This window comes from Mustelus asterias, unplaced genomic scaffold, assembly GCF_964213995.1.
Source record: "Mustelus asterias unplaced genomic scaffold, sMusAst1.hap1.1 HAP1_SCAFFOLD_3073, whole genome shotgun sequence".
In the NCBI taxonomy this organism is placed as follows: Eukaryota; Metazoa; Chordata; class Chondrichthyes; order Carcharhiniformes; family Triakidae; genus Mustelus; species Mustelus asterias.
Genome location: NW_027593018.1, coordinates 712 through 28,405, shown reverse-complemented (window position 1 = coordinate 28,405; position 27,694 = coordinate 712). Strand labels below are relative to the sequence as shown.

The 27,694-nt window shown below is 53.7% G+C and overlaps 1 protein-coding gene across 1 annotated transcript; it reads right to left on the bottom strand.

Annotated features, from left to right (window-relative positions):
* Nucleotides 1–2,345: 2,345 nt before the first annotated feature.
* On the bottom strand, nt 2,346–27,266 carry prss16 (serine protease 16; the record flags this gene model as incomplete). Its single annotated transcript, XM_078208038.1, has 10 exons — nt 2,346–4,050; nt 4,999–5,144; nt 9,816–9,995; nt 13,529–13,670; nt 17,426–17,695; nt 18,042–18,089; nt 18,892–18,969; nt 21,127–21,250; nt 25,137–25,266; nt 27,140–27,266. Coding segments are annotated over 10 exons (1,299 nt in total), but the record flags the coding sequence as incomplete, so codon positions are not given.
* Nucleotides 27,267–27,694: the final 428 nt, after the last annotated feature.

The window sequence follows — 27,694 nt, the reverse complement described above, 5'->3', positions numbered from 1 at the left end:
ATGGCTGATCTGATTGCAACCTCAACCCCACATTCCTGCCTCCCCAATCTACCTCTGAATATTTTTAAGGCAACGATCCCTGCCTCCCCCTCTCTCCAGGGAAGAGAATTCCAAAGATTCACGACCCTCGGAAAATATTTCTCCTCATCAAACAGGAGACCTTTTTTTTTAAACCTTTGACCTCACCCCTGGTTCTAGTCTCTCCCACAAGGAGAAACATCCTCTCAGCATCCATCACTCCAAGATCAATATGTTTTAATAAGATCACCTCTCATTCTAAACTCCACTGGATACAGGCCCAGTCTGCCCAATCTTTTCTTCATTCCAGGAATCAGTCGAGTGAACCTCCTCTGAACTCTTTCTAAACACATTTATATCCTTTTTTCAAATGAGACCTTAAACTGTAGAGAGATCAAATGTGGTCTCACCAATGCCCTGTACAACTGTACAGACTCCACACAGACAGTGACCCAAGCCTGGAATCAAACCCGGGTCCCTAATTTGATTGTCACATGTATCAACAGTGAAAAGTATTGTTTCTTGCGCGCTATACAAAGCATACCGTTCATAGAGAAGGAAATGAGAGAATGCAGAATGTAGTTACAGTACATAGCTGTGATCTCACCAACACCCTGTACAAACATCCCAACTTTTACATTTCATAGAATCCCTACCTTGCAGCAGTAGGCCATTCGGCCCATCGGGTCTGCACCGACAACAATCCCACCCAGGCCCTATCCCCATATATTTACCCTGCTAATCCCCCTGACCTGCACATCTTTCGACACTAAGGGGCAATTTAACATGGCCAATCTGTGTGGAGTTTGCACGCCAACCTCCCCCCCCCCCCCCCCCCCAGGAGTCTCCAAGGGTTACCTCCCACATTCCAAAAATGTGGGGGTTAGGTTGATTGTCGATGGTAAATTGTCCCTTAGTGTTAAGGATGTCAGGGGGATTAGCAGGGTAAATGTGAGAGTTTACGGGGATAGGGCCAGGGTGGGATGGCTTGATGGGCCAAACGGCCTCCTTCTTTCTGCACTGTAGGATTCTATGATTCTGTCCACCAAACTTGCACATCTTTGGACTGTGGGAGGGAGCACCCGGAGGAAACCCAGGCAGACCCCCAGGGGGGGCGGTGGAGAGGTGGGGTGGGTAAGAGGGAGAGAACGTGCAGACTCCACACACTGACCCAAGCCAGGAATCGAACCCAGGTCCCGGATTTGATTTATTGTCACCCCCTCCCCCCCCCCCACTCCCACCCTCACCCAAAGGTCACCTTCCGTCCCCTAAATTAAAGCAGCTCCACTTAGTCCTCCATATAAGGGCCCACCCCCAGCCTGATCCAGGGATCGGTGATCATTAACATAGTGAAAAGTATTGTTTCTTGCCCGTTATACAGACAAAGCATACCATTCATAGAGAAGGAAACGAGGGAGTGCAGAATGTAGTGTTACAGTCATAGCTAGGGTGTAGAGAAAGATCAACTTAATGCACGGTAAGTCCATTCACAAGTCTGTCAGCAGCAGGGAAGAAGCTGTTCTTGAGTCGGTTGATACGTGACCTCAGACTTTTGTATCTTTTTTCCCCGAAGGAAGAAGGTGTAAGAGAGAATGTCCGGGGTGCGTGGAGTCCTTGATTATGCTGGCTGCTTTGCCGAGGCAGCGGGAAGTGTAGACAGAGTCAATGGATGGGAGGCTGGTTTGTGTGATGGACTGGGCTACATTCACAACCTTTTGTAGTTCCTTGCGGTCTTGGGCAGAGCAGGAGCCCCATACCAAGCTGTGATACAACCAGAAAGAATGCTTTCTATGGTGCATCTGTAAAAGTTGGTGAAAGTCGTAGCGGACATGCCAAATTTCCTTAGTCTTCTGAGAAAGAAGGCTTTCTTAACCATAGTGTCAGCATGGGGGGGCGGGAGACCAGGACAGGTTGTTGGTGATCTGGACACTTAAAAACTTGAAGCTCTCGACCCTTTCTACTTTGTCTTAAAATGCCTCTTAGTGTTAGGGAGGGTTAGTAGGGTAAATATGTGGGGTTACGAGGATAGGGCCCGAGTGGGATTGTTGTCGGTGCTGGATCGATGGGCTGAATGGTCTCCTGCTGCACTGTAGGTATTCTATGATTCTATCCCCCTAACTTGCACATCGTTGGACTGTGGGAGGAAACCCACGCAGACACGGGGAGAACATGCAGACCCCACACAGACAGGGACCCGAGCCGGGAATCAAACCGGGGTCCCTGGCGCCGAGAGGCAGCAGCGCCAACCCACTCTGCTGCCCCTTGCAATGAACGACAACACGAAATCCCTTCTGGAAGCAAATGGCAGGAATTAAAGACACAGTTCGGTCTATTAAGCAATTTAATAAAATAATTAATTACACCAAGATATCAAAAAACGCAATTTTAAAATCATTCATAAAGTTCTCCTGAATTTCAGTCAGAATTGTAACAAACTTGCAGGCAGATTTTTGTAAAAAATAGAACCTCTATTAAAAAGAAATTAAAGCTTTTTCAAATGTTGCAGTTGTGCAGACTCGCAATCGATCTCACTGAGGTCTGTGTGTTTCTCCTTACGAATTAATCTACGGGAGCGGGGCTGTCTGAGAGATACAATTAGTGTCATAGTCAGTGCACAGTCCAGTTTCCAAATGTGCTTCATCGGTTGGGCCCCCACACTTGTCCATCAACAATTGGTAATCGGCACAGCAGCGGGCAAACCCTGACACCTTGTCCCAGCAACGGTATCAGCGGCAACATCTAGTGTCCACAAGGGGTCGCTGACGTCTAGAGCGATGGCAAGAGTAAGCCAACCCCCACCAGGAGGCCAAACACCAGGCAAGATATGCGACACGGATCCGGGGGCACCCCCCCCCCCCCCCTTCACAGAGTGGACTCGTCACCTCGAAAAGTTGGAGTGTCGACCCAGCTTTAGCAATGGAACCCAACAGCCAGATTTGCTGAAGCTTACAACAGGAGGATTTTCAATCAAGTAAGGGGAATGGAGGGTTACGGAGAACAAAAGTGGAGTTGGGGATTTATCACATCAGATCAGCCATGATCTCACTGAATGGTGGCGGGAGGGGCAGATTCGATGAGCTGAATGGCCCTCTTCTGCTTGTGGTCTGATGGAAGCAACAGGCAAAACACCACATGCCACCCTCAGGAAGAGGAAGCAACCTCTAGTATAGGACCACCCCCCCTCCCACCCCCACCCAAAGGTCACCTTCCGTCCCCTAAATTGAAGCAGCTCCACTTAGTCCTCCATATAAGGACCCACCCCCAGCCTGATCCAGGGATCGGTGATCATTTACAAGGGTGCTGAAGGTTGGTTTTACCCTCCTGGGCAAAGTAAGAAGTCTCAACACCAAGTTAAAGTCCAATAGGTTTATTTGGAATCACGTAGCTACTCACCTGACGAAGGGGCAGCGCTCCAAAAGCTCGTGATTCCAAATAAACCTGTTGGACTTTAACCTGGTGTTGTGAGACTTCTTACTGTGCCCACCCCAGTCCAACGCCGGCATCTCCACCTCATTTACACTCCTGGGACAGGCTAAGGTGGCATTTGGCCTCCATCTTGTTGAGGGCCATTGGTAGCCTAGGCAACAGTCGAACATATCTGAGCAGAGAGACAACACCTCCCCTGTCCACCTCCAAGTCCAGGGGTCAGCTGTAGGCCTTGTGTGGGAGTGGAGCTACACCCAGGCCACAGGAAATAGGAGTCCACATAAAGCAGGAATATTTAAACTCAAGGTTGAGTTTGGAAATCACCATTCCTTCCAGATTCCCCAAGGCACAGAAAAAAAGCAGGGGAGGAGGACTGGGAGAGCGAGAGAGAGAGAGACAGAGACATTGAGTGAAAGAGGGAGAGATTCCAGACATTCTCTCAATGGTGGCATCAGAGGAGGGTTCACTTGGAAAACCTTTCCCAAAATTGGCCATCCCCACACCCCCTCAGAGTGACGTGCTTCTTGCAGCTGGAGCTCTGGGCGATAGTTATCATAGATATGGGTGTTTCTTGGCCAACCATGCTCCAACCAGATCATCAACTTTCTGTAAAAGAAGGTGGAAGGAGTTAAAGTCATTCACTTCCAAATGATGGTAGTCAGTCCTTCACAGCAGCAGCAAGCCCCAATGGCTCCCTTTCCCAAAATAGGCTTACAAAAAGGAACTTTCCTCTTGCGTGGAGCATTTTGACTGAGGAATGGGTCACTTTGCTTTCAAACACCCCCAGGACAGGTACAGCATGGGGTTAAATACAGAGTAAAGCTCCCTCTACACTGTCCCCATCAAAAAATCCCAGGACAGGTACAGCACGGGGTTAGATACAGAGTAAAGCTCCCTCTACACTGTCCCCCATCAAACACTCCCAGGACAGGTACAGCACGGGGTTAGATACAGAGTAAAGCTCCCTCTACACTGTCCCCATCAAACACTCCCAGGACAGGTACAGCACGGGGTTAGATACAGAGTAAAGCTCCCTCTACACTGTCCCCATCAAACACTCCCAGGACAGGTACAGCACGGGGTTAGATACAGAGTAAAGCCCCCTCTACACTGTCCCCATCAAACACTCCCAGGACAGGTACAGCACAGGGTTAGATACAGAGTAAAGCTCCCTCTACACTGTCCCCATCAAACACTCCCAGGACAGGTACAGCACGGGGTTAGATACAGAGTAAAGCCCCCTCTACACTGTCCCCATCAAACACTCCCAGGACAGGTACAGCACAGGGTTAGATACAGAGTAAAGCTCCCTCTACACTGTCCCCATCAAACACTCCCAGGACAGGTACAGCACAGGGTTAGATACAGAGTAAAGCTCCCTCTACACTGTCCCCATCAAACACTCCCAGGACAGGTACAGCACGGGGTTAGATAGAGAGTAAAGCTTCCTCTGCACTGTCCCCGTTATTGATTAACTCCGTCCAGTTGAGGTTTGAACCTCCGTCCCCCCCACCGCGCACCCCCCTCTCCCCCACTATAGGAGTTACTCCTTACCTGTCTGGCCTGTTTGAGCGAGGGTGGGTCTCCCTCCTCCACGGGGTTCATGTTGGCACAGTGGGCAGTGCCGTTGATGACCACTGCCAGTTCAGATCTGGACTGGTTCTTCAGCACACTGAGCACGTGCCAGGGATCAATGTCACCTTCACACGGAACAGAGACAAAAATCAACTCCAACGCCAGGGGCAGCGGCAGACCCACCAACAGTCTGCACCTCATACCATCCTGCACCGGATAACACCCTGCCCCTCGCCCGCAACCCCCCCATCCACCCACCACCCTGCCACTCGCCCGCAACCCCCCCATCCACCCACCACCCTGCCACTCGCCCGCAACCCCCCCATCCACTCACCAACCTCCCCCCCCCCAACCCCCATCCACTCACCAACCTCCCCCCCCCCCCCGCAACCCCCCCATCCACTCACCATCCTCCCCCCCTGCCCCGCAACCCCCCCATCCACTCACCAACCTCCCCCCCCCAACCCCCCCATCCACTCACCAACCTCCCCCCCCCCCCCAACCCCACATCCACTCACCAACCTCCCCCCCTCGCCCCGCAACCCTCCATCCACTCACCAACTTCCCCTCCCACCCCCCCAACCCCCCCCCCACCACTCACCAACTTCCCCCCCCCCCAACCCCGCAACCCCCCCATCCCCACATCCACTCACCAACCCCCCCCCCTCCCCACCCGCCTCAGAACTGCAACCGCTCCCCCCCACCCCTAATCATCCACTCACCATCACACCCCCATCACCACCAACCTCCCCCTGCCCCAGCACCCCAGGTCATGTTTAAATACAAAACATTCAGTAATTCCTGGCATAATGCAGAGAGTGAGGGCAATAGAATCATAGAATTCCTACGTATTTACCCCGCTGAGCCACCTAACCTACACATCTTTGGACTTTGGTAGGAAACCCACGCAGACACGAGGAGAATGTGCAGACTCTGCACAGACAGTCACCCGAGGTCAAAATTGAATCCGGGTCTCTGGCACTGAGAGGCAGCAGCGCTAGCCACTGTGCCACTCTGCATGGCCGATATATTTCCAAGTCAGGATGGTGAGGGACTTGGAGGGGAACCTCCATGGGGTGGTGTTCTCCGGTATCTGCTGACCTTGTCCTTCTAGATGGTCAAGGTTTGGAAAGTGCTGTCGAAGGAGCCTTGGTGAGTTCCTGCAGTGCATCTTGTGGATGATACACACGGCTGCTACTGAGCGTCGGTGGTGGAGGAGGAGGGAGTGAATATTTGCGGATCTGGTGCCAAACGGGCTGCTTTGTCCTGGATGGTGTTGAGTTTCTTGTGTTGTTGGAGCTGCACCATCCAGGCAAGTGGGGAGTATTCCATCACACTCCTGACTTGTCTCTACTGGGGCACCATTAAACTCCCTCTCAATAATTAATGGTAACATTTGACCGTCCCTTTTGCTCTGTTTGTTTAAAAGTTTATTAGTGTCACAAGCGGGCTTACATTAACACTGCAATGAAGTTACCGTGAAAATCCCAATTATGCCAACATCACAAGGTAACAATTATCTGCTCAGTCACTTTGAGGGAGCTTGCTGTGCACAAATTGGCTGCAGGGTTTCAGACACGACAGAGATCACTAAAGGCGCTATATAAATGCAAGTCACTCTTTCCATTCAAATTTCTGTCCATCTTTCGAAGTTGGTTCTGACAACGTGGACAATGTTAATCTAGGTTAAATTTCCCCGTGAGAAAGCAGTGATTCGCCTGCTGGGAATCTCCTGCATTCTCACACTTCAATTTCAGACTGAATGTTTACTGGACCCTCCCCTTAGGGAGTCGGGTGTCCCAGGGACATAGGAATTAGGAGCAGAATTCGGCAAATTCAGTCCTTCGAGCTGCTCCGCTATTCAATCAGATCATGGCTGATCTCTCCCTGGTTTCAAATCCACCTCCCCACCTGTTCCCCATATCCCTTTATTTTTTTTTATTAGAAATATATCTATCCCCCTCTTAAAACCAATGATTCAGACTCCCCCGCGCTCTGGGGCAGCGAGTTCCACACATTCACCACCCTCTGCGAGAAGTAGTTCCTCCTCATCTCAGTGTTAAATCGACCGCCTCTCAACTTATCCCACTCGTGTTCTGGAGTGCCCCACAAGAGGAAACATTTGGTCTACAATTACTTTATCAATCCCTTTTACATACCTCGATCAGATCCCCTCTCATCCTTCTAATCTCCAGCGAGTTCAAGCCCAAACTGTTTAATCTCTCCTCATACGTCAACCCTTCCAATCCCGGAATCAAATCAGGTGAACCAGACTGGTCAGTGCTTTCTATAGATCGAGTGGTCGCTCACATGATGTACCCGGTGCGATTCTGGTCACCACGCTATAGGAAGGATGTGATTGCACTAGAGAGGGTGCAGAGGAGATTCACCAGCATGTTGCCTGGGCTGGGGCGTTTCAGCTATGGGGAGAGGCTGGTTAGACTGGGGCTGTTTTCCTTGGAGCAGAGAAGGCGGAGGGGGACCCGATCGAGGTGGACAAAATGGTGAGGGACGTAGACAGGGTATATTGATACCGGAGGTGAGGGGTGTTGATTATGAGGAGAGACTGAGCAGATTGGGTTTGTACTCGTTGGAATTTAGAAGGCTGAGGGGGGATCTTATAGAGACCTATAAGATAATGAAGGGGCTGGATAGGGTAGAGGTGGAGAGATTCTTTCCACTTAGAAAGGAAGCTAGAACTAGAGGGCACAGCCTCAAAATAAAGGGGGGTCGGTTTAGGACAGAGTTGAGGAGGAACTTCTTCTCTCAGAGGGTGGTGAATCTCTGGAATTCTCTGCCCACTGAAGTGGTGGAGGCTTCCTCGTTGAATATGTTTAGATCACGGAGAGATGGATTCCTGATCGGTGAGGGAATTAGGGGTTATAGGGATCAGGCGGGTAAGTGGAACTGATCCACGTCAGATCAGCCATGATCTTATTGAATGGCGGGGCAGGCTCGAGGGGCTGGATGGCCTACTCCTGCTCCTATGTTCTTATGTTCTTTATGGTAGATAGGAAGTAGTTTGCCCCTTAGCAGAGGGGTCGATAACCAGGGAGCAGATTAAAGGTAAACGGTAGGAGATTTAGAGGGGACTTGAGAAAAAACCTTTTCACGCAGAGGGTGGCGGGAATCTGGAACTCACTGCCTGGGAGGGTGGTAGAGGCGGGAACCCTCACAACATTTAAGTATTTAGATGAGGTCTTGAAACGCCCTGGCATACAAGGCTACGGACCAAGTGGTGGAAAATGGGATTAGAATAGATAGGTGTTTGATGGCCAGCATGGACACAACAGTCTGAAGGGCCTCTTTGCAGTAACTATGACTGTGAGAATTTGCCGATGCCGACATTGGACTGGGGTAAACACAGTAAGAAGTCTCACAACACCAGGTTAAAGTCCAACAGGTTTATTTGGTAGCAAAAGCCACTAGCTTTCGGAGCGCTGCTCCTTCGTCAGGTAAGTCACTTACCTGACAAAGGGGCAGCGCTCCGAAAGCTAGTGGTTTTTGCGACCAAATAAACCTGTTGGACTTTAACCTGGTGTTGAGAGACTTCTTACTGTGAGAATGTGCATCAGTAATATTTTAAGGTACCACACATTCACATTCTCTTCCACCTTCTTCCATCGAGAAAATAAAGTCTGAGATCACATACCAACCGACTCAGAATCATAGAATCCTTATAATACAGGAGGCCATTCGGCCCATTGAGCCTGCACTGACAACAATCCCACCCTATCCCCGTAACCCCACATATTTACCCTAGCTAATCCCCCTGACACTAAAGGACAATTTAGAATGGCCAATCAACCCAACCCGCACATCTTTGGACTGTGGGAAGAAACCGGAGCACCCGGAGGAAACCCACGCAGACACGGGGAGAATGTGCAAACTCCGCACAGACAGTGACCCAAGCCGGGAATTGAACCCCGGGTCTCTGGTGCTGAGAGGCAACAGTGCTAACCCACTGTGCCACCGCGCCACCCTCAAGTCTCAAGAACAGCTTCTTCCCTGCTGCCATCCAACTTTTGAACGGACCCATCTTGCATTAAGGTGATCTTTCTCTACACCCTAGCTATGATTGTAACACGATAGATAATCTGTGTACCCTCTCCTTTGCGTCTCCCCTATGTACTCTATGAACGGTATGCTTTGCCTATATAGCTTGCAAGAAACAATACTTTTCTACGGTATACTAATACACATGACAATAAATCAAATAAAATCACCTTATATTAAGTTGATCTTTCTCTACACCTTAGCTATGACTAACCATATTCTGCACCCTCTCCATTCCTTCTCCCCTATGTACTCTATGAAGGGTTTGCTTTGTCTGTATAGCGCGCAAGAAAATACTTTTCACTGTATCCAATACAGGTGACAATAATAAATCAAAATCAAATCTCCGTCTGTAACTCCAACACTACATTCTGCTCCCTCTCCTTTCCTTCCATCCTATGTACTCTATGAACGGTATGCTTTGTCTGTGTAGTGCGCAAGAAACAATGGGTGGGATTTTACGGCTTCACTTGAGCGAGACCGGAAATTCCCACCCGAGGTCAACGGACCGTTGTCCGCCCCTCGCCCGCTCCGATTCCTTGGTGGGTGGGGCAATTAAATTCTGGCGAATACTTTTCACTGTGTCCCAATAAGAATCAAATCATTCAAGTGAAGACGTGCTCTCACACACACACCTCACCATCCCTCCCACCATAGCGTCATCCTTTAACCCCTGACCCCCTGCAGTCGGGGTCACGAACCTTGCCCGTTTTGTCACCTTGCGCGTTTAGGCTCCTCACCGTTGACGAAGATTACGCGGCTGGCTGCAGGATGATTGGCGCCGTAGAAATCGTTGGTAAAATCGACGGCGCCCTGTACACTTCCCGGGTCAATACCGAACACCTGGCCACAGATGTCCACCTGAGATCGCAGCGTCAGCCAGGAGGAGAGGGGGCAGCTCTTGTCCTCGCACGTCTGGTCTGGGGGAGAAGAGCAGAGGGACATTCAGCTAGCTGGAGTGGCAGTGGTGAGGGAGAGTGGGAGGGACGCACTGTCCTCGCCCCATGTTCGCCATGGCTCGGCGGGTGGTGGGGGTGGAGATGGCAAAGTCACTCGAGTAGCAATGCACAGGCCCAGGCTTCTGGTCTGGTGGAATTTAAATTCAATTAATAAATTTGGAATTGCAAACTAGTCTCAGTAGTGGTGACCATGAAACCATCATCGATTGTTGCAAAAACCTGTCCGGTTCATTAATGCCTCTTTAGTTCATAAGCTCATAAAGGTCTAATACAGATAGGAAATATACAGTAAATGGCAAAACTCTTAAGAATATTGATAGGCAGAGGGATCTGGGTGTACAGGTACACAGGTCACTGAAAGTGGCAACGCACGTGGAGAAGGCAGTCAAGACATACGGCATGCTTGCCTTCATTGGCCGGAATATTGAGTTTAAAAATTGACAAGTCATGTTGACGCTTTATAGAACCTGAGTGAGGCCGCACTTGGAATATAGTGTTCAATTCTGGTCGCCACACTACCAGAAGGATTTGGAGGCTTTGGAGAGGGTACAGAAAAGATTTACCAGGATGTTGCCTGGTATGGAGGGCATTAGCTAGGAGGAGAGGTTGGAGAAACTTGGTTTGTTCTCACTGGAGGTCGAGGGGGCGACCTGATAGAAGTCTACAAGATTATGAGAGGCATGGACAGAGTGGATAGTCAGAAGCTTTTTCCCCGGGTGGAAGAGTCAATTACTAGGGGGCACAGGTTTAAGGTGCGAGGGGCAAGGTTTAAAAGAGATGTACGAGGCAGATTTTTTACACAGAGGGTGGTGGGTGCCTGGATCTCGTTGCCGGGGGAGGTAGTGGTAGCGGATACGGTAGTGACTTTTAAAGGGCGTCTTGACAAATACATGAATGAGATGGGAATAGAGGGATATGGTCCCCGGAAGCGGCGGAGGTTTTAGTTAAGTCGGGCAGCATGGTCGGTGCAGGCTTGGAGGGCCGAAGGGCCTGTTCCTGTGCTGTAATTTTCTTTGTTCATAAGATATAGGAGCAGAATTAGGCCATTCGGCCCATCAAGTTCGCTCCACCATTCGATCATGGCTGATATGCTCCTCATCCCCATTTTCCTGCCTTCTCCCCATAACCCTTCAACCCCATTACCAATTAAAAATCTGTCCAACTCCTCCTTAAATTTACTCACTGTCCCAGCATCCACCGCACTTTGGGGCGGCGAATTCCACCCTTTGGGAGAAGTAGTTTCTCCTCAACTTTGTTTTAAATTTGCTGCCCCTTATCCTAAGACTAAGACCTCTTGTCCTAGAATGCCCCACAAGAGGAAGCATCCGCTCCACGTCTACTTTATCCACACCTTTTATCATCTTGTAAACCTCAATTTGATCTCCCCTCATTTTTCTAAATTCCAGAGAGTCTCGGCCTAAACTGTTCAATCTCTCTTCATACGGCAAACCCCTCATCTCTGGAATCAATCTAGTGAACCTCCTTTGAACTGCCTCCAATGCCACTACATCTCACCTCAAATAAGGGGACCAAAACTGTGCACAATATTCCAGGTGGGGCCTCACCAAAGCCGGTAAAAGGAAGGAAATCTGCCGTCCTTACCCGGTCTGGCCTACATCCGCCTCCAGAGCCTCAGCAATATGGTTGACTCGCAACTGCCCTCTGGAATGGCCCAGTGAGACACTCCGTTCAAGGGACAATTAGGGACAGGCAACAAATGCCTGACATTGCCATCAAAAAAAACACTCTCCTCAGTCAGAAATTGGGGTTCAAGTCTCAAAGGGTTTGGCCCAAAGTTCACCCCTGGTGCAGTATCGAGGGAGTGCTGCATTGTCCTTTAACACCTCGGCAGACGTGACTGATCTCTTGACACTATTTTGAAGGAGAGTGTTCCACCCACCCCCCCACTTGATTGTTCATCTGATTGCTGTTTGTGGGATCTTGCTGTGCGCCGCATGGATTACGACAGTGACAGCACTTCGGGTGGCACAGTGGTTAGCACTCTCAGGGTTGAGGGATTTGGGTTTGATTCCCGGCTTGGGTCACTGTCTGCACGTTCTCCCCGTGTCTGCGTGGGTTTCCTCCGGTTTCCTCCCACAGTCCGAAAGATGTGCAGGTTAAGTGCATTGGCCGTGTTAAATTGCCCATTAGTGTCCCAAGGTCTGTAGGTTAGAGGGATTAGCAAGGTAAATATGTTGAGTTATGGGGATAGGGCCTGGGTGGGAGTGTGGTCGGTGTAGATTCGATGGGCTGAATGGCCTCCTTCTGCGCTGTCGGATTCTATAATACACTTCACAAAGGGAAAGCATTGCAATGGACGTCCCAAAGTGATGAAGCTTTTCCATCTCAAGGGTCCTGCCCAGCGACCCTCTGGGTCAGGAGTGTCTGAGTCACCTCTGACCTTCAATTAAAGTTTAAAAGTTTTAAAGTTTATTTATTAGTGTCACAAGTAGGCTTGCATTAACACTGCAATGAAGTTACTGTGAAAATCCCCCAGTTGCCACACTCCAGCGCCTGTTCGGGTACACGGAGGGAGAAATTAGCACGGCCAATGCACCCTAACCAACACGTTTTTCGGACTGTGGGAGGAAACCTGAGCACCCGGAGGAAACCCACGCAGACACGAGGAGAACGCGCAGACTCTGCACAGACCCAAGCTGTGCTAACCACTGTGCCACCCTTGGGCACGCTTCGTGCTTTTCCTCATACTTGGGGAAGCTGGCGCACAGAATCAAGAGAAGCTTCCGGAACAGTGAGTCGCGGCTGCAGCTTTGGTTTTTCCAAAACGTTTTGACACAGATCGCTGAGGGCGTTTCTGCCGTGTGAACCTTTGACCATTCCCAGGAGGGGCCAGTTGGGAACGATTGAAGAACAAATAGGAAGAGGCCACTCGGCCCAGCGAGTCCACTCCCCCATTCAGTACGATCATGGCTGATCTTGGGCCTCATCTCCATTTTCCCACCTTCTTCCCATCTCCCATAATTCCCCGAGACACCAAACATCTGTCCATCCCACTGCCTTAACTATGTTCAAAGGACCACCCACAATCCTCTGGGGTAGGGATTTCCAGAGATTCACAAGTCTCTGAGTGAAGAAAATTCTCCTCATCTCCGTACAAAATGGCCGACTCCTTATCCTGAGAGCAGCGCACCCATGTTTGAGATTCCCCAACCAGGGGGGGTGGAGAAGAACAACCTGTCTACCCTGCCACGTCCCTTCAGATTCTTACACCTTTCAATAAGATCACCCCTCACTTTCCAGAGAATATAGACCCATGTTACTCAGCCCCTGGTCCGAGGACAGCACCCATTGCCCCCCCAGCCCCTCCCAAAACTAGGGAGCAATCCCATGAACCTCCACTGCATCACCCCCAATCAGGGACCAATCCCATGAACCTTCGCTGCACCATCTCCAATGATTTAGGACTCAGATTTCACCCCCCGCCCCACCCACCCCCCACCCCCTCCCCGGGAGGGAACACAAGGACAGCTTACAATAACCAAACTCGTTACAGGTCTGGTAATACCACTGCCGCATCCCTACTCCGAACGGTTTCACCTCGATGCTCCTCAGCTGCTCGAGCGCGCTCTGGTGGGAGTTGTCCACACATTGCAACTGCATGAAGTCCATGTAGTTCTGAAAGGAGAGAGAAGTCACCTCAGGACTAGAAGGTGCCGTGGAAAAATCTAGACCCCCCACCCACCCCTCTCGGCCCACCAACCACTCGAGCAGCCCCGGGCAGGGGGGGGTTTAATTCCAATTGCCCTCAGACATGTTGTTAGGGCACCACCCCACTGCCCCCTCCGCAGGACCCTCCCGTGGCCGTCCCACTCCTTCACTGCCCTCTCCGTCCACCCGTAACTGCAGCCATCCCAACCCCCCATTGCCTCGCCCCTCCCTCTGCCATCCCTCCCTCCCACCCCCCCTCCATCCCTCCCACCCCCCTCCCACCCCCCCCCTCTAACCAACCCCCTCCTCCATCCCACCAACTCCCCCTCCCCCCTCCTCCATCCCACCAACTCCCCCTCCCCCCTCCTCCATCCCACCCCCCTCCTCCATCCCACCCCCCTCCTCCATCCCACCAACTCCCCCTCCCCCCTCCTCCATCCCACCAACTCCCCCTCCCCCCTCCTCCATCCCACCAACTCCCCCTCCCCCCTCCTCCATCCCACCAACTCCCCCCTCCCCCCTCCTCCATCCCACCAACTCCCCCTCCCCCCTCCTCCATCCCACCAACTCCCCCCTCCATCCCACCCCCCTCCTCCATCCCACCCCCCTCCTCCATCCCACCCCCTCCTCCATCCCACCAACTCCCCCTCCATCCCATCCCACCCACCCCTCCTCCCCCTCCGCCTCCATCCCATCCCACCCCCCCCCTCCTCCCCCTCCGCCTCCATCCCATCCCCACCCCCCCCTCCTCCCCCTCCGCCTCCATCCCATCCCACCCCCCCCTCCTCCCCCTCCGCCTCCATCCCACCCCCCCTCCTCCTCCATCCCACCCCCCCCTCCTCCTCCATCCCCACCCCCCCCTCCTCCTCCATCCCACCCCCCCCTCCTCCTCCATCCCACCCCCCCCTCCTCCTCCATCCCACCCCCCCCCCCCTCCTCCATCCCACCCCCCCCCCCTCCTCCATCCCACCCCCCCCCTCCTCCTCCATCCCACCCCCCCCTCCTCCTCCATCCCACCCCCCCCCTCCTCCTCCATCCCACCCCCCCCCTCCTCCTCCATCCCACCCCCCCCCTCCTCCTCCATCCCACCCCCCCCCTCCTCCTCCATCCCACCCCCCCCCTCCTCCTCCATCCCACCCCCCCCCTCCTCCTCCATCCCACCCCTCCTCCTCCATCCCACCCCCCCCCTCCTCCTCCATCCCACCCCCCCCCTCCTCCTCCATCCCACCCCCCCCCCCTCCTCCTCCATCCCACCCCCCCCCTCCTCCTCCATCCCACCCCCCCCTCCTCCTCCATCCCACCCCCCCCCCTCCTCCTCCATCCCACCCCCCCCCCTCCTCCTCCATCCCACCCCCCCCCCTCCTCCTCCATCCCACCCCCCCCCCCCCTCCTCCTCCATCCCACCCCCCCCCCCCTCCTCCTCCATCCCACCCCCCCCCCTCCATCCTCCATCCCACCCCCCCCCTCCTCCTCCATCCCACCCCCCCCCTCCTCCTCCATCCCACCCCCCCCCCCTCCTCCTCCATCCCACCCCCCCCCCTCCTCCTCCATCCCACCCCCCCCCCTCCTCCATCCCACCCCCCCCCCTCCTCCTCCATCCCACCCCCCCCCCTCCCCTCCATCCCACCCCCCCCTCCCCCTCCATCCCACCCCCCCTCCCCCTCCCCCTCCATCCCACCCCCCCCCTCCCCCTCCCCTGCCCCCATCCCACCCCCCCCTCCCCCTCCCCCTCCATCCCACCCCCCCCTCCCCCTCCATCCCACCCCCCCCTCCCCCTCCCCTGCCCCCATCCCACCCCCCCCCCCTCCCCCTCCCCCTCCATCCCACCCCCCCCCTCCCCCTCCATCCCACCCCCCCTCCCCCTCCCCCTCCATCCCACCCCCCCCCTCCCCCTCCCCTGCCCCCATCCCACCCCCCCCTCCCCCTCCCCCTCCATCCCACCCCCCCCCCCCCTCCCCTGCCCCCATCCCACCCCCCCCCCGCCCCCATCCCACCCCCCCCCCCTGCCCCCATCCCACCCCCACCCCCTGCCCCCATCCCACCCCCACCCCCTGCCCCCATCCCACCCCCACCCCCTGCCCCCATCCCACCCCCCCCCCCTGCCCCCATCCCACCCCCCCCCTGCCCCCATCCCACACCCCCCCCTGCCCCCATCCCACCCGCCCCCACCCCCCTCCCCCGCCCCGCCCCCGTCCCACCCCCGCCCCGCCCCCGTCCCACCCCCGCCCCGCCCCCTCCCCCAACCCACCCCCTCCCCCGTCCCCGTCCCACCCCCTCCCCGTCCCACCCCCTCCCCCGTCCCCGTCCCACCCCCTCCCCCGTCCCCGTCCCACCCCCTCCCCCGTCCCCGTCCCACCCCCTCCCCCGTCCCCGTCCCACCCCCTCCCCCGCCCCCGTCCCACCCCCTCCCCCGCCCCCCGTCCCACCCCCTCCCCCGCCCCCGTCCCACCCCCTCCCCCGCCCCCGTCCCACCCCCTCCCCCCGCCCCGTCCCACCCCCTCCCCCGCCCCGTCCCACCCCCTCCCCCCGCCCCGTCCCACCCCCTCCCCCCGCCCCGTCCCACCCCCTCCCCCGCCCCGTCCCACCCCCTCCCCCCGCCCCGTCCCACCCCCTCCCCCGCCCCCGTCCCACCCCCTCCCCCGCCGCCTCCCCCGCCGCCTCCCCCCTCCCCCGCCGCCTCCCCCCCTCCCCGCCCCCCCCTCCCCCGCCCCCACCCCCCCACCCCCCTCCCCCGCCCCCACCCCCCTCCCCCGCCCCCCTCCCTCCCCCACCCCCCCCCCTCCCCCACCCCCCCCCTCCCCCACCCCCCCCCCCCTCCCCCACCCCCCTCCCCTCCCCCCTCCCTCCCCCTCCCTCTCCCCCCTCCCCCCTCCCTCCCCCACCCCCCCCCCCTCCCCCACCCCCCTCCCTCCCCCACCCCCCCCCCTCCCCCCTCCCTCCCCCACCCCCCCCCCTTCCCCCTCCCTCCCCCCTCCCTCCCCCACCCCCCCCCCCCTCCCCCCTCCCCCACCCCCCCCCCCTCCCTCCCCCACCCCCCCCCTCCCCACCCCCCTGCCCCCCCACCCCCCTGCCCCCCCCTCCCCCGCCCCACCCCCCTCCCCCGCCCCACCCCCCTCCCCCGCCCCACCCCCCTCCCCCACCCCCCCTCCCCCGCCCCCGCCCCACCCCCCCTCCCCCGCCCCCGCCCCACCCCCCTCCCCCGCCCCACCCCCCCTCCCCCGCCCCCGCCCCCGCCCCACCCCCCCTCCCCCGCCCACCCCCCCTCCCCCGCCCCACCCCCCCTCCCCCGCCCCCGCCCCACCCCCCCTCCCCCTCCCCCGCCCCACCCCCCCTCCCCCGCCCCACCCCCCTCCCCCGCCCCACCCCCCTCCCCCGTCCCACCCCCCTGCCCCCACCCCACCCCCTCCCCCCACCCCACCCCCTCCCCCCACCCCATCCCCCTTCCCCCGCCCCCGCCCCCGCCCCCGTCCCACCCCCCTGCCCCTGCCCCACCCCCTCCCCCCCGTCCCAGCCCCCCTCCCCTGCCCCCGTCCCACCCCCCGCCCCGCCCCATCCCACCCCCCGCCCCCGTCCCACCCCCATCCCACCACTTCACCGCTCCCTCCGTTCTCCATCCCCCCAGCAAACCCCCCCCCCGACAACGACAGCCATTAACCCCCTCCCCCATTCCAGTTCACTGTCCCCCAACCTCACCCCCCCCCGCCCCTGCCGCGACTAGTTACCTTGTTGAGGACCATCAGCCTCTGGTAGGTGGAGCCAAGGCTCTGATTGGTCATCACCTGACACAGGTTGGCGATGTTGTTGCCCGCCATCTCGTTGTTGTATTGGACGGTTCCCATGACGATGTCGGCCAGGTTCCCGGCAAACTCTCCGCGGTCGGCATTTCCCTGCAGCTTCTGGCACGACCGGAAATCAGCCTCCAGTCCCGAGGTGTTGCCGCCAGCCAGAATCTGGTCCAACCGGGAGAAGGCCTGAGCCACGGCGGAACGGCACTGCGAGGGGGGGCACAGAATAGCCAGCGGTGAGTCAGTGAGAAGTAGGCCTCATTCCCAACTAGCTCCAGCCAACCCCCAGCATCCAATACCAAGGCTGTGAAGGAGAAACTGGGAAGGTCACAGGGGGTGAAGGGCCTTGCATTCCAGGCCGGAAGGAACTGGAACATCCGCCCAACAGGCACCGCGTTCCTGCTGCCATTCGGAGAGTCACAACAGGCCCTGGAGGAGTGGGGGCGGGGGGGGGGGGGGGGGCATTCCCACACTGTGCTCTCAGAGTGAGCAAGGCAGAGGGTGGGGAGGAGTGGGCAGCCCGTGGCTCCGCAATGTCCAAATTCATTCCTACCTTCAAGGATCCCCCAACCACTGGGTTTGACAGACTCTTCGACACCACCTGGAGGACGGAAACATGTAAATATTTTTTTAAATGGGGGAGGAGGGAGAAAAAGGAGGCAACACTTCTGAGGATTGACCATCAAACCACCCCCCCTCCCCCCCCCAAAACCCTCAAATAAGAATGACCACTGACCCCGCTACGAGAATGGCCCCTTTCAATCTCTTATCAAGATGTCCCTGTCCTGGGAGTGTTTGATGGGGACAGTGTAGAGGGAGCTTTACTCTGTATCTAACCCCATGCTGTACCTGTCCTGGGAGTGTTTGATGGGGACAGTGTAGAGGGAGCTTTACTCTGTATCTAACCCCGTGCTGTACCTGTCCTGGGAGTGTTTGATGGGGAACAGTGTAGAGGGAGCTTTACTCTGTATCTAACCCCGTGCTGTACCTGTCCTGGGAGTGTTTGATGGGGGACAGTGTAGAGGGAGCTTTACTCTGTATCTAACCCCGTGCTGTACCTGTCCTGGGAGTGTTTGATGGGGACAGTGTAGAGAGAGCTTTACTCTGTATCTAACCCCGTGCTGTACCTGTCCTGGGAGTGTTTGATGGGGACAGTGTAGAGAGAGCTTTACTCTGTATCTAACCCCGTGCTGTACCTGTCCTGGGAGTGTTTGATGGGGGACAGTGTAGAGGGAGCTTTACTCTGTATCTAACCCTGTGCTGTCCCTGTCCTGGGAGTGTTTGATGGGGGACAGTCTAGAGGGAGCTTTACTCTATCATTATTAGGAGTGAGGTGCAGACCCGGTCAGTTCCATTGCTGACAGACAGTGCAGATTGGGGGAAGGTGAGAGGGTGAAGCTTACCTCATCATAACCGGTGAAATCCAGTTGGGCCCGGACAGGGGCAGATGAGGCAACAGCAGCAAATACCAAGTGAGGGAACTGTTGGGAAACAGGGATGGTCAGAGAAAGGATATAACAGCGCCCGGGTTCCTTCAGAGCACGACAGCCGCCCCCAGATATGGTCCGTGCCTCACACAAAGCCCCAGACACTCTGATACAGTCCAGTAAAGTGAATCGACATTGCTCTCACAATTCAGACATTAAGATGGTTTTGGCACCTTTGGCTAAGCCAACATATATTGTCCATCCCTAATTGCCCTTTGAGAAGGAGGGCGTGGGCCACTTTCTTGAACCACCGCATTCCATTCGGAGTAGGTACGCCCACAGTGCTGTTAGGGAGGGAATTCCAGGATTTTGACCCAGCGACAGCGAAGGAATGGCCGATATATTTCCAAGTCATAGAATCCCTACAGCGTAGAGGCGGCCATTCGGCCCATCGAGTCTGCACCGACTCTCTGACAAAGTATCTGACCCAGGCCCCATAACCCCACGCACTTACCATGGCTAATCCCATCTAACCTACACATCTTGGGACACTAAGGGGCAATTTAGCATGGCCAGTCCACCTTACACATCTTTGGATGTGCAAAATGGTGTGGGGCTTGGAGGGGAACTTCCAGGTGGTGTTGTTGCCAGGTGTCTGCTGCCCCTTGTCTTGCGAGAACAGGTTTAGAAGGTGCTGTTGAAGAAACCTTGGTGAGTTGCTGCAATGCATCTTGGAGATGGTACACACGGCTGCCATGTGCGGTGGTGGTGGAGGGAGTGAATGTTCAAGGGAGGGGGGGGTGCGGGGGGAATGGGGTTCCGAACAAAATGGCTTCTTTGCCTGGATGGTGTAGAATTTGTTGAGCGTTGCTGGAACTGCACTCATCCAGACAGGTGGAGAACGTTCCATCACACTCCTGACTTGTATCAGGATGTCAGTGAAGGAGGATCCATTGATAGCAATGCTGAACAAAGGCAGGTTATGTAACTATCCTCCACCCATTAGATTCTGCTGGAGTAATAAGCCTGGTTTTAGCAAGATACATTCCTGCAGCCTCAGTCACGAGCTTGGTTTGCTGTAGACTACTAGCACAGCTGCCTCACACTGCCAGGGACCCGGGTTCCATTCCCGGCTGGGGTCACTGTCTGTGCGGAGTCTGCACATTCACCCCGTGTCTGCGTGGGTTTCCTCCGGGTGCTCCGGTTTCTTCCCACAGTCTGAAAGACGTGCAATTTAGGTGCATTGGCCGTGCTAAATTCTCCCTCAGTGTACCCGAACAGGCGCCGGAGTGTGGCAGCTGGAGGATTTTCACAGTAATTTCATTGCAGCGTGAATATAAGCCTACTTGTGACACTAACAAACTTTAGACTCTGTAGACTGTTTGCTGGTTAAATAGACTCTGTAGATTGCTGCAGTGCGCTGGTTAAATAGACTCTGTAGACTGTTTGCTGCAGTGTGCTATTTAAATAGGCTCTGTAGACTGCTGCAGTGCGCTGGTTAAATAGACTCTGTAGACTGTTTGCTGTTTAAATAGACTCTGTAGACTGTTTGCTGTTTAAATAGACTCTGTAGACTGCTGCAGTGTGCTGTTTAAATAGACTCTGTAGACTGTTTGCTGCAGTGTGCTGTTTAAATAGACTCTGTAGACTGTTTGCTGCAATGTGCTGTTTAAATAGACTCTGTAGACTGTTTGCTGTTTAAATAGACTCTGTAGACTGTTTGCTGCAGTGTGCTGTTTAAATAGACTCTGTAGACTGTTTGCTGTTTAAATAGACTCTGTAGACTGTTTGCTGCAGTGTGCTGTTTAAATAGACTCTGTAGACTGTTTGCTGTTTAAATAGACTCTGTAGACTGTTTGCTGCACTGTGCTGTTTAAATAGACTCTGTAGACTGTTTGCTGTTTAAATAGACTCTGGACTGTTTGCTGCAGTGTGCTGTTTAAATAGACTCTGTAGACTGCTGCAGTGCGCTGTTTAAATAGACTCTGTAGACTGTTTGCTGCAGTGCGCTGTTTAAATAGATTCTGCTTGCCGAGTAAATACTTTGTTTGCTGCGATTTGTAAACCCCACCCTCCCTCCAACTCATTGGCTAACCGTGGTGTCAATAGGGATTCCTATATTTCCCCAAACTAGACCAGAAAGAGAGATGGTAACCGCCGGCCCGTGTTAGCAGCCGCAGAACCGCTGCCAGTTTGTCGCTCCTTCCTTACCTTCAGCCGAAACCACGCGGAGAGGGAGCCAGGGTAGGAGCCACCAAAGCAAATCCAGCGGATGTTTCTGGTCAGGTTAAAGCGTTGTTCAATAAACTCGTGGAATGTCGCTAGGTCAGCTAGCCTATCCGGAGAAGTACACCGAGTTAGGGCCCACGCGAGGCGGGGGAGGGAAACTGCAAACAAGCTGCATTTATATAGCACCGGCAACATAGCAAAACATCCCAAAGCGCTTCATAGGATGTTATCAAAAATCAACACAGATATTAGGAGAGGTGAAAGAGACAGGCTTTAAGGAGCATCTTACAAAGGAGAGAGAGGAGTGTAGAAGTTTAGGAAAGCTAAAAGCTTGGGGACCAGACATCTGAAAGCATTGTTACTCAACGAGCGGTCATGGTGGAAGAATCAATCCAGTCTGGCCTGTTAGGTTCAAGCCACGTTTATTGTAAGAAACTTCCTCAGTGCTACTAGCCGACAAGAAGCTCTCCCCCTCTCCCTCCCCCCCCCAATGTTTGCCAGCTGTCTCTCTTTATAGGACAATCAATATCACATGTTTAACTCACAATTCCCACCCTGTGATTAATGGCACATCCACGGGCACAGCCACTAACTGTGGCACGGAGGTGGTGGGGGATGTGGAAGAGGTCGGAGTTGGAGGAAATGCCGTGTTTGCCGAGCTGGAATAAGAAGCAAGTGAGCAAGCAATTAGCTGGCACCGGGTTTGAACCCTGGGCGAGGAAGAGAAGGCTTTAGACGTGGAGTGTTGGAGAAATGAGCCTGCTCTCATCAGGAAAGGCAGTTTCAGTCACGTGTTGAGTTGGTTCTACAGTAACTCACGAAAGCCACTTTTTAAATAGACTCTGTAGACTGTTTGCTGCAGTGTGCTGTTTAAATAGACTCTGTAGACTGTTTCCTGCAGTGCGCTGTTTGAATAGACTCTGTAGACTGTTTGCTGTTTAAATAGACTCTGCAGACTGTTTGCTGCAGTGTGCTGTTTAAATAGACTCTGCAGACTGTTTGCTGTTTAAATAGACTCTGTAGACTGTTTGCTGTTTAAATAGACTCTGCAGACTGTTTGCTGCAGTGTGCTGTTTAAATAGACTCTGCAGACTGTTTGCTGTTTAAATAGACTCTGTAGACTGTTTGCTGTTTAAATAGACTCTGCAGACTGTTTGCTGTTTAAATAGACTCTGCAGACTGTTTACTGCAGTGTGCTGTTTAAATAGACTCCGTAGACTGCTGCAGTGCGCTGTTTAAATAGACTCTGCTTGCTGAGTTTTGCCTTAAAACACAACGGTGTCAACAGACCGTCCAATGTTTCCCCAAAGCGGTCATACCCAAATAAGACCAGAAGTTGAAATATTAGCCACTGTGGCTCAAGTCAGGCAGCCTGGGGTGCACTGCCATTTTGCTGCTATAAGTTGCTTATTCCTTACCCTGGGCTGATAAGTGGCAAGTAACATTCGTGCCACAAGTGCTGGGCAATGCTCACCACCAACAAGAGAACCTCCCCTTGACATTCATTACCATCACTGAATCCACCATCAACACACTAAGGGGGTTACTATTAATCAGAAACTGAATGGCACCAGCCCTATAAAACAAAACTGTGGTTACAAGAGGTTAGGGACTAAGAATTCTGCAGCGAGTAACTCACCTCCTGACCCCCCAAAGCCTGTCCACCATCTACAAGGACACAAGTCAGGAGTGTGATGGAATACTCCCCACTTGCCTGGACGGGTGCGGCTCCAACTACACAAGAAGCTCGACACCATCCAGCCCCGCTTGATTGGCACCCCATCGACAAACATCCACTCCCTCCACCACCGACACAATTGTAGCCATGTGTACCATCTACAAGATGCACTGCAGGAACTTACAAAAGATCCTTAGACAGCACCTTCCAAACACATGACCACTTCCATCTAGAAGGACAAGGGCAGCAGATGCTTGGGAACGCCACCACCTGCAAGTTCCCCTCCAAGTCACTCACCATCCTGACTTGGAAATATATCGGCCATTCCTTCGCAGTCGCTGGGTCAGAATACCAGAACTCCCTCCCTAACCGCACAGTGGGTGTACCTACACCCCAGGGACTGCAGCGGCTCACCACCACCTTCCCAGCGGCAATTAGGGATGGGCAATAAATGTGGGGCCTAAATATTGAGGCCCACATTCCATCAGAGCCCTGGGGTGGCAGGAGAAGAGTAGATGATGTGTGGGGATTCAAGCAGGATTGTAAGTGATGTTGCAAAATTGAGTCCAATGTTAGAATTTGGTGTTTGCAAAATTCTAAGAATTGTAAAATGCCAAGAGGAGAAAGCATTTGATGGTTCTGTTAAAAAGCAGTGTTTTTTTTGAGCTGTGCCAAGAGTTAAGAAAGAGATGCAGGTGTATATAGAGTATACAGACTGAAACATTGCATCAAGAGGTCAGGCAGTAGTGTTGCCAAGACAACAGGCTGTTTTTGAATTTCAACCAATCAATTTAAACTCGGCATTCGAATAGCAGCAGCCTATCAGATTTGAATTTGATGCTTTGGTAACCTGAGAACCAAGGCTGTTGTGGGGATGTTGGTGTGTTATCAGGGGGATAAGAGCCAGCTCCCAGCTCGCCAGCCAGCAACTGCTCTTTGAGATAGAGAGAGCAAGAGATCGATAGAGAGCGAGAGAGAGAGCGCGAGAGGAGAGGATAGAGAGAGAGACAGACAGCAACTGCTCTCTCTGCCACAGCTAATAGCTTTGACCTCAAAGCCTCATCTGAACAGAAAGGCACCAAAAGAAGCCTCATCTCGACAGTGAAGACAGAAGAATGATGATAAAACCTGGTTGTATTTTGAGACACAAAAAAAATTCCATTTTGTCACTAAGTGGGAATCATATTAATCTAAACAGCATTCTATTAGAATAGTGTTTTATTCAGTTTGTTAATAGTTTAAGTTAACCAGTTCACTGCTAGAGAAACAAAGTGTTATTTATTGATTTGAGAGAGTCTCAGGAAGTTATTTTGATTTAACTAAAAGATGCTGAAGAGCGGATCATAATATTTCTCACACTCAACTTTAACAGACGAGACAAGGTACTCCTCCGAGTGGTTAGGCGTTAGTTAGCTACTCCTCCGAGAGGTTAGGTGTTAGTTAGTCACTCCTCCGAGAGGTTAGGTATTAGTTAGTTACTCCCTGGCAGGGATAGAATATAAAAGCAGAGATGTCTTGCTGCATCTGTACAGGGCATTGGTGAGGCCGCAGCTGGAATACTGTGTGCAGTATTGGTCCCCTTATTTGCGGAAGGATATATTGGCCTTGGAGGGAGTGCAGAGAAGGTTCACCAGGTTGATACCAGAGATGAGGGGTGTTGATTATGAGGAGAGACTGAGCAGATTGGGTTTGTATTCGTTGGAATTTAGAAGGCTGAGGGGGGAATCTTATAGAGACCTATAAGATAATGAAGGGGCTGGATAGGGTAGAGATGGAGAGATTCTTTCCACTTAGAAAGGAAACTAGAACTAGAGGGCACAGCCTCAAAATAAAGGGGGGTCAGTTTAGGACAGAGTTGAGGGGGAACTTCTTCTCTCAGAGGGTGGTGAATCTCTGGAATTCTCTGCCCACTGAAGTGGTGGAGGCTACCTCGTTGAATATCTTTAAATCACGGAGAGATGGATTCCTGATCGGTAAGGGAATTAGGGGTTATAGGGATCAGGCGGGTAAGTGGAACTGATCCACTTCAGATCAGCCATGATCTTATTGAATGGCGGGGCAGGCTCGAGGGGCTAAATGGCCTACTCCTGCTCCTATTTCTTATGTTCTTATGTCCCTCCGGGAGGTTAGGTGTTAGTTCTCAGACAGGGGATCAATCTCCACTTCATAATAAGCAGAGCAGAATGGAAGGGGTCGAGAAGGGAGAGCAAAGAGGAGGAATATCGAAGCGAGAAGACTGAGGAGCAGGAGAGGACACCAGTCAGAGAGTTAGACAGGGATCCAAAGTCATTTCTCAGGCAAGACCCTGACTCACGCTTGTTGGCTGGACAGGAACTGGATGTTGTGATCGTTCAGCCCATCGGGATTGATGCTGGCTCCGTAATAGCGGTGTTCCAGCGAGACCAGCAGGGCTCTGTATTTCCGCGCTAGGTCCACATGCTCGCCTGGAGACACAGCAAGAGGGAAATCACCGAAAATCATCAAACACCGACATCCCGCTGGAACAGCAGACACCAAAAGCCCCCCCCAATCAGACCCAAAGCTGGACCATCCTGTGATGGACAACCCCCCACCCACCCCACTAACTGCGGGCCACAATGGGAGACATATGGCTCGGGGAGGGGGGGCAAGAAGTTTAAGTTTAAAGTTTAAGTTTATTTATTAGTGTCACGAGTAGGCTTACATTAACACTGCAATGAAGTTGCTGTGAAAATCCCCTAGTTGCCCGAGTACAGAGGGAGAATTTAGCACAGCCAATCCACCTAACCAGCACGCCTTTCAGACTGTGGGAGGAAATCGGAGCATCCAGAGGAAACCCACGCAGACACGGGGAGAATGTGCGGAGTCTGCACAGTGACCTGAGGCTGGAATTGAACCCGGATCCCTGGCGCTGAGGCAGCAGTGCTAACCGCTGTGCCAATCAAACCTTCACCATGAGGCCACGGAAGTTGCTCTCGCAATTCAAGTTTGCTCTTTCTTTAACATCCTGCCTTAGATCAGTGCACTGAGTCGCAAGGGGGGTTTTACCCCGCTGTGCTGGCCAGATAGAGAGTCTGGTGAACTGATACGACAACAATCTCTCCTCAATGTCAACAGAACGAAGGAGATTGTCATCAACTTCAGGAAGCGTAAAGGAGAACATGCCCCTGTCTACATCAATGGGGACGAAGTAGAAAGGGTCGAGAGCTTCAAGTTTCTAGGTGTCCAAATCACCAACCTGTCCTGGTCCCCCCAGGCCAACACTATAGTTAAGAAAGCCCCACCAATGCCTCTACTTTCTCAGAAGACTAAAGAAATTTGGCATATCAGCTACGACTCTCATCAACTTTTACAGATGCACCATAGAAAGCATCCTTTCTGGTTGTATCACAGCTTGGTATGGCTCCTGCTCTGTCCAAGGCCGCAAGAAACTACAAAAGGTCGTGAATGTAGCCCAATCCATCACGCAAACCAGCCTCCCACCCACTGACTGTCTACACTTACCACTGCCTCGGCAAAGCAGCCAGCATAATCCAGGACCCCGCGCACCCCGGACATTCTCTCTTCCACCTTCTTCCATCGTGAAAAAGATACAAAAGTCTGAGGTCACGTACCAACCGACTCAAGAACAGCTTCTTCCCTGCTGCCATGCAGACTTTTGAATGAACCTACCTCGCACTAAGTTGATCTTTCTCTCCACCCTAGCTATGACTGTAACACTACATTCTGCACTTGTCCTTTCCTCCTGTATGAACGGTATGCTTTGTCTGTATAACGCACAAGAAACAATACTTTTCACTGTACCCCAATACGTGACAATAATAAATCAAATCAATCCCTCAAATAGCACCAAAGAAATTACCCGCCAATTATCAGAGAGCTATATGTGGGATCTTGCTGTGCACAGTGACTCCCCAGATCCCGGGAGCGTTAGCAGCCAGGAAGGATGCAGAGCATGTCCTAAGGGGGCTTCCCTGAGAGTTGCGACAGATGCACCGGTGGGATGGATGTCCGAGATTGTGTCAACATTTCCAGGGAGTCTTGGATGTTGGGGAGTTTGGATAAAAGAGAGGCTTAATATTTGCAGATTCCTCATCAGAAAACCTCCGGAGGAGCGAGCAGAACAGTCCGAGGCGATCCCAGGAGAAAGCCAACATCTCGTCTCATTCCAGCCAAGGGCTCAATGGGCCGAATGGCCTCCTTCTGTGCTGGCAGTGCCTGATGTGCACTCAATGACTATGATTCGATAGGCTTGTGCTGAAAATAAAAGCCACATCCTGGAAAGGAGTGGGGAGACCCAGACTGGGCACGGGGAGGAGAAAGCCAGCGATATTATACCTGCCAGTACAGAGTACTCTGTCAGCGCTCCCTCTCCACCAATAAACAGGAAGACAGGACCCCGGTGTTGCTCCCACAGGTCAGTGTTGACCCAGTACCTCTGCAGAGCAAAGAGAATGGACACTGGTTAAAGCACACGTTACACAGCGACTCCCCAGTAACGCTCAGTGCCCTTTTAACGGCCACCGAGGAGAAGGAACAATAAACACCCACAATTTACACAGGACAGCAAAACCGAGAGGTTACACCAATCAGGAGAGATTAAGCAACCTGCTGCTCTTTTCCCTCAAACCTTTCAGCTTCGACAAGAGCCCAGAACGAAAGTGGAATTCACTACCCGAAGGATTAGCTGAGGCAGATAACTTTACATTCGAAAGGTTAGATAAACACCAGGGAGAAATGAAAGGGTGGCACAGTCTGCCTCAGTGCCAGGGACCCGGGTTCTATTCCAGCCTTGGGTCACTATCTGTGTAGAGACTGCACGTTCTCCCCGTGTCTGCGTGGGTTTCCTCCCACACTCCAAAAGATGTGTAGGTTAGGCGGATAGGCCATGCT